This window comes from Panthera uncia, chromosome X (assembly GCF_023721935.1).
Source record: "Panthera uncia isolate 11264 chromosome X, Puncia_PCG_1.0, whole genome shotgun sequence".
In the NCBI taxonomy this organism is placed as follows: domain Eukaryota; kingdom Metazoa; phylum Chordata; class Mammalia; order Carnivora; family Felidae; genus Panthera; species Panthera uncia.
The window spans coordinates 86,460,971-86,473,713 of NC_064817.1; the positions used below are offsets into that span (position 1 = coordinate 86,460,971).

At 44.3% G+C, this 12,743-nt stretch overlaps 1 protein-coding gene across 4 annotated transcripts in view; it reads right to left on the reverse strand.

Annotated features, from left to right (window-relative positions):
• CHRDL1 (chordin like 1) overlaps positions 1–12,743 on the reverse strand; it is a 117,748-nt gene that overhangs the window by 15,380 nt on the left and 89,625 nt on the right. For all 4 annotated transcript variants that reach the window (XM_049644191.1, XM_049644189.1, XM_049644190.1 and 1 more), the window contains exons 7-8: positions 9,032–9,099; positions 2,060–2,228 (exon numbers count right to left, since the gene is read on the reverse strand). In XM_049644191.1, the coding sequence (XP_049500148.1) occupies positions 2,060–2,228; positions 9,032–9,099 (237 nt within the window). The remainder of the gene's footprint in view (positions 1–2,059; positions 2,229–9,031; positions 9,100–12,743) is intronic.

The following is a 12,743-nucleotide window of genomic DNA, read 5'->3' on the forward strand; positions in this document are numbered from 1 at the left end:
CTAGAGTACTGGGCACTCTAGCAGGGTCCATCCATGCAAAGATTTCCAAGAACACAGGCACCCAAACCAGAGAAGCTCCCCACCTTCTGGAGAGATGGAACAGGGACTTGACGTGTGGACTGTGAGGCTCAGGACTGTGGACGGAATCCCAGGACAAGGTATGCCGGATGTGTCATTCTGTCTCCTGCCCTCATCTCTCCTGTCATCTCCAGAGACCGTGACACTGCCTTCTAGACAATGTGGTCAAGTGGGTACATTGTCTGCTTCATGCCAACGGATGCTGGACTCAAGTTCAAAATGGTGGAGTCCTATCGCTTCTCTTCTTTGACTCAAGCAGAGGACCAAGCACACGTGTCTCAGAGGAGCATACTGTTAGCAGGAACACTAAGGAGAAGGGCGGGCAGGACCCCCGTGCTATATAGCTAGGTTCCCTTTCCCCTAAGTATTGGGACTAAGGGGACAATCTAGACCGGGTGAGAGTCTACATTCTGAGATGTAGTAACAGGAGATCAACCCTCTAGAGGGAAACACAGCCTTCTCCCCACTAACAAACTCTCAAGATGATTTTGAATCATCCAGCTGGGCGTTGTGGGTTGGGGGTGGGGGCAAGTGATTCTCCAGTGAACTATAATAGAAAGGTCAGGAAAGAACTGCTACATCCAAATCAATGGGAGCAATGAAAAAATGTAAACCAGCTGAGCCTTTTGTAGGACACAGAGAAAATCAAGGGATGAGCCTCTGCCCTGAAATGAAGAGGCCTGTGGAAATTATGGGATTTAAGATTTTCAAAGTCCATTTCCCCACAGGATTTTTTTTAGGCTTTGAAATACTCCTCCTCATTTCATAAATTCATATGAGGATGCCTTGGACTTCAAAAATAATATGCTTCAAATCAAACCCAGATCGATAGTAAATATTTCCAATTCTTATGATATATCGCCATTTTTTTTTTATCAAGACTTTTATTTTGCATGTTCCTCTTTTAAGCCTGTTAGTTTCAAAAGCGATTCAACGTTTTTTATCTGTAATCTGAAATTTACATCTAACTAGTAACAGCTGTGATCAACTCGCTTTGGTTTGACCAGCTTTGTTGAGATTTATAGTAGGAGTTCTTTGTAACGGATTGTTTTTCACCCGTGTTATTCAATCATTTGGTTTAATAATTTATTACTTTTAACCCATTCAGAGAACTGGCTTTGATTTGTTTTTCCTTTAAAGGAAACAAAACATGTTTGTGGTTTCGTAAAAAGGAACCAGCTGAGCTCTTGCTCTGAAGAGCTGGTTGACACGATGCCTAAAAAAAGTAAGAAGCAGTCAATTGTTTGACTGAATTTCTCCCCCCCCCCCAACCCCCACTACTGGGGTGGGGGTGGAGGCCAGGGAACTCTGAGCAGGAAGGACCTGGCCACGGACGTGTGTGGGTGCCTGCTGTAGCCAGCTGGTCGGCTGAGTGGGCTGCATATCTGTGTTAACCTGATCAGTCCTCCTGGTGCTCAGCCAGGAGGTTTCTGGATTTCTTACTGGATTCCTCATTTCCAATGACAATCTCCTCATATGAATTAGAATCTCCGAGCGTGGGGCCCGGAATATGTACCTTTAGCAAGAGGCCCGGGGAGAGCCTTGGGTGCACTGCAGTGTGAGAACTGCTACTTCGAACGTATGGGGCTAAGAGCTTCATTCGGCACTGAGTCCCTGTGAATATTGGGTGCCCAAGTGACAGCACACAAGTTCTCTTCTGTTAAGGATCCAAGGAACTTTCCCAAATGACCTGCAACCCCCCGGGGCAACAGAAAATGCCGGAGGCTGCATTAAGCTCACGGCTTTCTTTTGTCCTAAGTAAGGGCAGGTATACCTGAAATCTAAACTAAGCTCTCTGGGCTGCCTTTAGGGAAGTCCTAACAGTCGGCTGGAGTCGCTTGTCCACACACACGCTTTGAGGCCTGATGGGAAGTCATCCTCATGTGAATGTGTGATATGCATGGGAGACAGGGCCCTTCCCAGGCCCAGCCATCCAAAGAAGGGGACTGTGGACGTGGCCCAAAACGAGAGTGTCCCTTACCTTGTCCGTGCTTGTGTTTGTTGTTGATGACAATTTGCACAATGGTGCCCGATGCTTGCTGGGAATCCATGAGAGCTCCTCGGTGGCTTCTGGCCCCGGGAAAGCGGGGCAGACCTCCAGCCTGTCGGCTTGGTGGGGGGTCATAGTGAGATCGGTGGTAAGAATGTCTCTGTAAAGTGACAAGGACAAACTCAGTCCCCCAGATCCACCAGCGAGAAGGCCCAAGTGGACTTAAACACACTTAGAAGCCATGTGATGACCTCAAGCGATGAGCTCGGAGCTTAAATTAACCACATGTCCGCCTACACCAGTGGAGACATACGGTTGCACCTGAAGCAAGAGTAGCCTTGACAACATGCTGAGATTTTTCTCTCTGCTTGCAGAAGACTGGACTAGTTTCACCTGAGGGAGCAAACAGCCCAAAAGGGTAAACAAAACGTCCTTAGCTGCTCCCAAGGAGCCATTTGCAACTCTTCAGGAGCCTTAACCTTACGAGTTAAGGGAGTGGCCTGCAGCCGGAGCCTGAAGGAGACAAAGTGGGAAATGGTGTACAAATTAGGAAGGCAAAGAGAACTTTCCAGTCATGGGGAATGTGTGAACTGGGTGGGCCATGAAGGGTGGAGAGGCTTTTCACAGGCAGAGTTGGTGAGGAATAGTCCAGGTAGCGATTTCCAAGTTGAGAACGTGTAGCAGAGAACATAGAGTCCAAAAACGGGAACCGCTAAAGGATTACATTCCAAATTTGGGTTGCAGCCAGATCATGGAGGACTTTAAATGACAGGCTGAGGGGTGAGGACTTTATTTGGTAGGCAACAGAGGTGAGGGTGTGGAAGCCTTCGATGGATTTTTTTTTTTTTTGAAGCAGGGAAATAATCAGAATCAGAACTGTGTCTCCAAGCACTGATACCTGATTATATATACGGTGCGCTGGATGGAATGAAGAGACGGGATAGGCCAGATGAGAGGCATGGAGACTCAAAATGCAGCCAATGGCATGAGGTCACAGAGCAGGGTACAGACACCCTAGACATTGCATAAAAGAACTGACCGTGTAGGACAGTACCAGAATGTCAGCCAGAGGGGAGGACTTTGTTTTGCTCACTGCTATGCCTCCAGTGCCCCAAAGAGCATCCAGTGTCTAGAAGGTGCTCATTAGACACTTGAAGGAACAGATGAATGAATGAATGAAAGAAAGCTGTCGTCCCCAATGAAAGCTTAGAGTCTTGTACTACAAATAATGCAATCATTCCTCTGTCAGCAAGGCTTCGACACATGATGTGCCCACTATTCTCCCAGGAGCTGAGGGAGAGTGAAAGCAGAGGAGGATGGAATGAATGAAGGCTAGAACCTAAGGCAAAAAGCCAAATAACATTGTGTTTTAGGGGCAACTGTTTGGGATAAAGGAGGGGAGACCCGTGAGTAATTTCACAGGCAATTAAAAAGGAAGATCCTTATGTTCAGTGTTAGATATAGCAGGGGATCTTGGGAAGGTAGTTATGCGATCCCCTAACCCCAGCATCCCATAAAACATTTATTACAGTTATGGTCCATAGATACACATGTTGCAAATTTAGCTTTGAGAATTAGTATTAACTCTCTTGTGGGGGGAGGCACCGGTGGGAGAAGGGGAGAGAGAATAGGAGTCAGAGTAAGAGAAAGAGAACATGATTCCCTAAATCTAAGAAGCGTCCACGCTGGTGCATTGCTATAAAAACTCACGCAAGTAAGAATTTGCATCAACTTATTATCATGTACACAGATGGGATTTTCAGCGCAAATATTTTTCGTTCCCACAATGGCTCAGATGTCTTTTTCACTCACATTCCACAAAGACCATTACAGAGCATTCTGTCCTTTCTGGAGTTTGGCAAAGTTTTGCCAAAGGAACACAGAGAGGACAGTCTGGCTGGTGGGTACCCTGATGCTAAAAGGAGGGAGTCCCACAGAGCTAGAATTGGAGAGAGGAGGTCGCTAACCCAGGATGAGTTGCAAGTACAACAATTTCTGTGATTCATGAGGGTGAGAACAAAATGAAATGCTGGCCTTGGGTGCCAGGGACTCAGACCCTGGACATATAGTAAGAGACTAAAACATTCTACACCAACCAAACAGACTCAAGGATTTTGATCAGCCCCCCATAACCTTGCCTTGTTAAAGTCTTGCGTTTTTCAGAGAAACTGAGGCTAGACAGGAGAGGGGTTTTATTTAGGGTGACCATGAAGTTGCAGTTTTTGGAGATGGCAGGAGAGGAGGAGAGAGGAGGATGAACAGGAGGAGGAAGAAAGGAAGGAGAAAGTGGGAGAAGGAACGTGTGGTCAAGCCCAGTGGTCTGCAAACATTTGGCTGAAAGCTGCTCTGAAGAAAATATCCAAGTCTGCTCAGATAGCAAAGTCGGCGACAGTGGTCACAACCTGGGGGTGGAGGATGGTGAAGTGTGATTTTGATTTGAGGGTCATGGCTCTTTTATAGAGGTTGTTCCCCTAAACAGGCAAACGAGGGGCACCTGGGTGGCTCAGTCAGTTGAGCGACTTTGGCTCAGGTCATGATCTCAGGGTTCGTGAGTTCGAACCCTGTGTCAGGCTCTGTGCTGACAGCTCAGAGCCTGGAACCTGCTTCCGATTCCGTGTCTCCCTCTCTCTCTCTCTCTCTCTCTGCCCCTATCCTGCTCATACTCTCTCTCTCTCTCTCTCAAAAATAAATAAACACTAAAAAAAAAAAATAAACAAGCAAATGAAAGAGGTTTACCAGGGACCATTCTGACCTTGTAACTTATAGCAAGACAGGAAAAGGCATTAACACCTTGGAGTCGTAAATGAAATTGGAGTTTATCTTAAAAACAAGCTGTGAATAGCCTGCTCAAGAGAAGAGGTCAAGACTTGTTAGGTAGAAATGGCCATATAGCTATACTTTGTTTTATTCTGCTCAATATTTTCGTATTATTTTATTTCCTGACTCAAAGTGCCGATAACTAAGGCTTTTGAAGTGGTTCCCACACAGTTCTTTTCTGATGGTGGAAAATCTCCATTATTGTCGAAAGTTCCCCAGGAATCTCTTCCTTACTTGTTCTAAGGTCTAATATGGGTTTTACTGGCAGAGACGGGAAAACAGGACAGTTCCGAGAGAGCCCTCCAAGTGCCTTCATGGCTGTGAGTCTAAAGTTATCATGAAATATAGTTTAACTTAAAGACTGTCTTCAGAATGTGTCATAATCCACACAACCTTGAGTGCCTGTATCTTCATCACTGGAACCCTGGGACCATCCCTGTCTGGGAGACACTTGGGCCAGTTTCCTTTCCCACCCACCATTCTGACAATAGGAATGAGACGTGGATTTTTATCTGTTGCCTATTGTTTCTATCTCTAAATCTTTCACTTTTCGAGTGGTAAGTCTCTGAGTAATCTATCAGGGGCAAAATCAAGACGTTGGCTGTTGTCCAAAACAAAATTGTGCTTGCTTTCATGTTTTGGCTTTCCACCCTGTGTCTACTTCTCCCTCCCTATAACACACGCGCGCACACACACACACACACACACACACACACACACACACACACACCGCTACGGTACTAGGACCAGTGCATGTGAAATTATGATCTGGAAACTGAACCGAAACCATTTCAGATTTTGACAAAGGAGGTGCAATTGAGGCACTGGTTCCTCCTGTGCACTTCGTAAAACTTGGGAAACTGATGGATTGCAACCCATGTGGCAAAATGAAGCAAACCTCTGTGTTTCTATCGAACTGACGTTTGGATGGTTCCCTGTGAATAGGGACAGTCCATTAAAGTGACAGTCTGCTGAACTGGCAACGTCCTGTGAGGCCTGCCTTTTGTGATCCCATAGAGAAAGCTGAGCCTGCACAGGATATTCAGAAGGCGTTCTCCTACCTTCTGATTTTTGGCTGCTCGAGGGCCAGCAACAAGTGTGAAGCATCTTTGATGTGGGACAAATGCCTGTGCGTTCACGTTCATGAAAAGCCCCTCCCACACATTTCACCCCACCTTCTACACCCATTCACTCAACACGGATTTATTGGGTGCCTACTATGTGCCAGGTACATATTCTTCTATTACTACAGATGCTATTTATTACTGCAAATCCTATCCCACAATATCTACCCCTTTTAGAACAAAGGAAAATATTTATTTATAATAAAGTGGAACCATCTGGACATTTTGGTCTACTAGGCCCAAATGTTTATTTCTAAAGATAGGTCTTGAACTCCTTTGAAAATCAATAACAATTTCAAGGCCCTGCATTCTGTACCTGACCTCTTTTGCTACAGGAAGTACGGGATCAAGTTCAGCCCTATCACCAGCAGTTTAGGAAAAAAGACAAGAGGGAAAGGCCAGGGTAGAGTTGGAGGCAGCATAAAATATGGGGGCGAGAAGAAGGGCTAATTAATGGCATTCCCAGCAGGATCATTGAGCTGGCCACAGACGCTTAGCTTTGGGGACCAAGGCACCCAGTTTAAGGTATCTCAGGGCCAAATTTGGTTAGAATACCATCTGGTTGACAGCCACAGATTTAGTCATTCTCAACTTTCTACCGCAATAAAAAAAATGAGCCCTGAGACAAAGAGGAAATTCACAACACAAAAAAATGGAGACTGGTATCATCTCCTGTCCAGATCTGGGAGGAATCTGATTTACTATAAAGCAGATAGAGCTAGATGGAGAAAATCTTTTTTTTCTTTCTTTCTTTTTTTTAAAGTTGGTATTTAAACTCCAGTCAGTGAGCATACAGTGTAAGATTAGTTTCAGGTGCACAATCTAGTGATCGAACACTTCCATACACCATTCTGTGCTCATCCCAAGTGCCCTCCTTAATCCCCATCCATCTATTTCACTTACCTTCAGGCTCCATATTAACCTGGGAACTGGGAGGCCCATTCTCTCTCACAGGAGTGTCGCTTTCTTTGAGACACCCGGTATTCTCTGCCCCACCCACAATCCTTGTACACTCATTCAGAAACAGCAACGTCTAGAAAATAATACGACTACAGAATAAAGCCAACGGCCATCACTTCAACTCATTGCTGAGGGTGTTGGCCAGCTGGATGTTGGCAAGTCGAGAGTGGTGCGTGTGATGACCAGGAAACATGGCCTCAGCAACACTGAGATGTTTATAGTGGCCATTTTATTATGTCCCCACCAACACCTTCCTTACACCCTCCGGATGTATCCTAGGGCTTGCCCTGTAATTCCCTAGACTCTTGTCTTCTATAAAATGCTGGTTGAGAAATAATTCCACGGGTTTAAAAAAATCATTTAAATGTTTTATCCTGCAGGGGCGCCTGGGTGGCTCAGTCGGTTAGGCGTCCGACTCTTGATTTTGGCTCAGGTCACGATCTCACGGTTCATGAGTTTGAGTCCTGTGTTGGGCTCTGAGCTGGCGGTGCAGGGCTTGCCTGGGATTCTCTCTCTCCCTCTCCCTCTGCCCTTCCCCCACTTGCACCCTCTCTCTCGCTCTCTCTCTCTCAATAAACAAATAAATACATAAACATTCAAAAAATAAATGTTATATATTGCAAAGCAAATCGATGCTCATTGAAAAACAGCCAGTGATACAGAAAAGATCAAGTGAAAAATCCAACGCTCCCTGTCCTCCTGCCAACTTCCACCCCTCTGGGATTCCCACTCTTGACGTTTTGGTTTAGGACCTCCCAGACCTTTTCATGTGTATGTACACATGCACACACTCAATGTTTACATAAAGAGATGCTAGTGTAAGTTGTGTCCTGTACCTTGCTTTGTTTACATAATATATGTTGGGGATCTCTCCACCTTGGTCCATTTCGATGCCTTGCACTCTTTTTAACAACAGTACCATGTGCCATAGATGGGGTGTGTTTAACCAAGCCCTTATTGCTCGTGGTTAGGTTGCTGCCCCGTTTATTTTGCTCTTATGAAAATAATACTGCACTGAATGCCCCATGCACTTTTTCTGTACGGGGGTTCGATGAATGCCCATTTATGTGCCATGAATGCCTTTGTACATTTTGCGTGCTTTTATAAGTCCTTCAACAGGATAGATTCCTTGAACTGGAACATCTTTCCAGATTTTAAGAATTTTGAGGTATTTACGCTGTACTTGACCATATGTTTTTTTTTTAATTTGATGTTTTACTTATTTTTGAGAGAGAGAGAGAGAGAGAGAGAGAGAGAGAGAGAGAGAGAATACGAGTAGGGGAGGGGCGGAGAGAAAGGGAAACACATAATCCAAAGCAGGCTCCAGGCTCTGAGCTGTCAGCACAGAGCCCGACGCGGGGCTTGAACTCAAGAGCTAAGAGATCATAACTTGAGCTGAAGTTGGATGCTCAGCTGACGGAGCCACCCAGGAGCCCTGGCCCCCCTGGCCATATGTTTTTTAGAGAGGGATTGCATTTTGTTAATTACTTCAAAATACAAAGGGAGAAGAGATACTGTTGCTATACATAAAGAGGCTTTTTATGAGGTTAGCACTAAGCATGGGAATGAGATATTGTAGGGTGGGGAAGGAATATCCAGCCTGCTACCTTTGCTCTCCTTCAGCTGTAAACCTAAGGCTTCAGAGAGGGTTTGTGGAGATGCGTTTACAGTACCCCTGTCAAAAGGATGGGAGGACCTACCTTACAATTCCACAGAAGGTTCTCACTATTGAGGACAGAAGTAGTGACCTGCCTTCTTTCCAGAAGGCAGAGATTTGCCAAGCCATCCTGAAAGTCTACCAGCTTCTGATCTAGGTAAGGGGTACCTACGGGCGGGGGCTATGATTTCCTTATGCACATGTCCTGGCCCCGGTTACCAATCGTGCAGTGTACTTAAATGGTAATAGGTTGGTGATAATGCCAATTAATTTTCTGAGGAAAGGAAAGAGAAATGGTGTTAGAAATGGGCCCTTTTATGGAGTTGCTGGGATAACAGCCATGGAGAGAGGAAAGTTTGGCTTGGTGCTGTGGAGTGTTGAATTATTTGAGCTATTTACACTTACTGCTTCTCTGTTGGCAGGTTGCCGGAAGATATCACCATCAGAATGTTCCCACGACAATTCTCCATCCCCTGTTTATTACAAAATAAGAAAAGAATCATACAAACATAGAAGGGAAAACCATCACCCTTGTGACCTAGCAACATTTTTGGTTCTATGATCCCAAATTTCTCCAGACAGCTTGACCGTTGTTAAGATGGCTGTCCTTCAAAAAGTGAGCCCAGAAGATTTCTCTCTGGGTGTGCCTCAGTTTTCAAAGCAGCTCTGAAGAAAGCTGCCACCTTCTAAAAGATTCCACCCATCACCATTGTATAAGATTTGGGAAACAAAAGGGAAAAAATCACTTTCCGCTGTGATACAGCCATCAGCTTCCCTTTTGATTATTTTCTTTCCGTGGCAGTTAACTTTTTTGCAGGTCATGTGTAATCTGTGTTTAAACTACCCTTAAAAATGAGAGTTTTGAGGATGTGGTCTGTCATAATTGGTTAAATTTTCCATTGTGTCTCTGAGTAGGTATGACTTGGTCCGAAAGTTAAGGTAAAGCTTGCGGTGGTTGGAGTGTTTACATAACCAGTATCCAAGATGTACTTCTCTACCGTTGCCTAAGATACCTTCCTCTAGGTCTCTGTGTCCACTCTTTGAGTAGTGAACCCTTATCACTGCCATCTTCCAGAGTAACTGCTTTTGGGAGGAAGATCTTACTTTTAGCCTTGAGAACAACAAACACAGCACAAGATGGTGATATTCCTCAGCCAAAGAAAGATCACGAACAACAGGACAATTTCCAAGGATATTCCCTTGTTTTATCTATGACCAAACAAGCCAATGGGAAGAGCTTGGTCTGACTATTAGCATCAGATCAACCATATATTTCATGGGATAATAAGAAACACCCCAAAGTATCAGCATTAAGAATTTTCTATTTTAATTTATCCCCCAAGGTTTCAAAACCCATGGCTACATAGTAACATGTTACTAGTTCAAGGATGTGATAGTACTATGAGGGAAAATTGGCTGTTAGGACTTGAAAAAGACTTCGAAATTCCTTTGATAGCAATATTATCATCAGGTAGTGACATATAACAAAATTATGGCTTTAGTCCCTTCATGATTTAAAGATCATCTTATGGAAAAAAAATTATGAATTGTCAAGATTTAACTCTGGTTACTAGATTAATCATAGTGTAACTTTATCATTCTGTGATCAAAACCCTCAATGCGTTCCCATCCGAGACTGGATATAATTAGCGCCCCCCCTCATCTTTATGAGTACCTGCCTCTTCCCGAACTGTCTCAGCTACTCTACTAGGAGAACCCTTTGACCCCTTTGCTCTTTATGGAAAATGTGGCTCCTATTCTTGCTTCCATGCATTCGCTCATGTTCTTCTTCTGAAATTATCTTCCCATCTCCCACACCCATACCTCCCGTACAGCTATGCAAACAATTTAAGTTCTTCCTCCTGTACAACATCTTCCTCAAGCGCTCTTACATATTTCTGGTTGCCTAAAGGACTTAGCATCCCGTAGTCTTAGTTTTTTTTTGTCCACCTGCTCCATTTCGCAGATGGAGAAAGGCTCAGAGAGGGCAAGCAGCCATTCACAGTCACATAATGAGTTGATGAGCATTAACACCCCAAACCCCAGATTTCCTGGCTTCCAAATAAGCGCATCCATTCTGTAAGGGCAGGATTTTTTATTCGTGTTATCCATGGCTGTATCACCATCATCTATAACAGTGCCTGACACATAGTAGTCACTCAATAAAATACTTGCCAAATGATGGAATTGAGAGGCCCTCTCTAACAACATATTGAAAATTTCAACGCTCCTCTGATAGTTCTTATCTGCCATCTTGGCCTTTTCTTTTTAGCACTTAACACTATCTTACGGTTTATACAGTTTGTTTGTTTAATTTTCTGCTCTCTCCACTAGAATTCTCCTATGAGAACAAGGATTTTTGTCTATCGTGTTCACTGATATAACCCCAGCACCTAGAACAGCACTGGGCACATGGTACTCATTCGATATTTCTTGAATGAACGAACATTAAAACAATGTACAGTATCCTCTGTTGTAAAATATTTTCTGAGTCTTCCTTGTCCCTCTGAAGAGACCATAAATCCCTTGAAACTAGGGACCATGTCTTAGACATTCCCCTGTGTTGCCTAGATCACTGGTTTTCAAAGTGTGGTCTCTGGAGCAGCAGCAGCATCATTACCTGGGAACTTGTCAGAAATGCAAAATGTGGGACCCCATCCCAGACCTACTAAGCCACTCTGGGGTGGGAGGGCAATGATATCGGTTTTGACAAGCCCTCCCGGGGATTCGGATGTGTGCAAGAATTTGAAAATATTTGGCCTGGAGCACTTAGCATGTTCCTGGGTACACATCAGGTGCTCAGTATATGTACTGAATTAAACTGCAATCAAAAATACAGAATTAAGTAGTTGGCCAATAGTAAATTCGCTTCTTCCTGGTTATTCCAAGTCTGAGTAAAGAAGGCAGACAAAGACTGCATCCAGACTATGTGGAAACCCTGACTGACCCTGAAAGAGTGAAGATGATTTCACCTTTGTTTACATCTAGAAAATAATGCCCAAAAGTCAGTTAATATGTATTGGATGCTTCTTGGGTGGAAAGCCTGATACTAAGGAAGAAGGTGGAGAGAAATCAGGCTGGGCCCTTGCCCTCAAGATCTTTACAACATGTTTGGAGGTGACAGAAAGTCAGCACAGGAAACAGCCTAACACACGTGCGCACACACACACGCAGAGTAACAACTGGAAATACAAATGAACCTATGTGCTTGGGAGATACTGAATAGGTGAGTGATCAGTAAGACAGAATTGTGTAAAACTTCCCAAAAGGATTAGTCATGTTTTTAGAAGTAGATGCTACAGGGCAAAAAAACATGGTGACGTGGACAGCGGGTGGCTCAACTGAAAGGAATGGCATTTGCAAAGGGGCAGAGCTTTGGAAACAGTAAGTAACATACTGGAGACAGCCAGCAAGGTGTGGCTTGAGTAAAAAGTTCCGATGTGAAACAAGAGAAATGAGGATGGTGGGGAGAAAGAAAGGAAGAAGGAAGTGGAGGGGGGTAGTGGGTGAAGAGGAGAGGGCAGGAAAGAAACAGGAGGGGAGGGAGACTGGTTGTTGAGGTATATAAGGCTGGTAAATAATTGCTTTGTAGACTTCAGAAAGAGGTCGAAGAATTCACATTTTAGCCTGTTACCAATTTTTATGTAGAGGTTCCTGCAGTAAAAATGGTGTTTGTGGAAGCTTCTCCTGACAATCGAGTGTCACCTAGTTGGGGAGCAACTGGAATCTGAGAAACCAACCAAGAGGCGGTTCTACTAATATGTGACAGGCCCTGAGAATCTATAAAATAATGGAGAAGGGGCAAATAAGACTACTTCAGATAAAAAGGAAATGTTAAGATCCCAATGGGAGATTTGGTAATGGAAGAGGTTGGCAAAGGAGAAAACAACATAAAATGACGCTAGGGTTGCAAATCTGGACAGCTGGGAAATGACACTGCCTTTGACAGAGACTGAGTGAGGATGAACTTCAATTTACTTGTTCCGCTTCTGCTGGCAGTTGTGGGTCCAAGCAATGTCCTTGATGAAACCGGATGAAAATATAGGACCAGAGAGAAGACTGGAAACCAGAAGAGATTCCCCAGCAAACAGCTGAACAAAATGTAAAAGTTATAGGA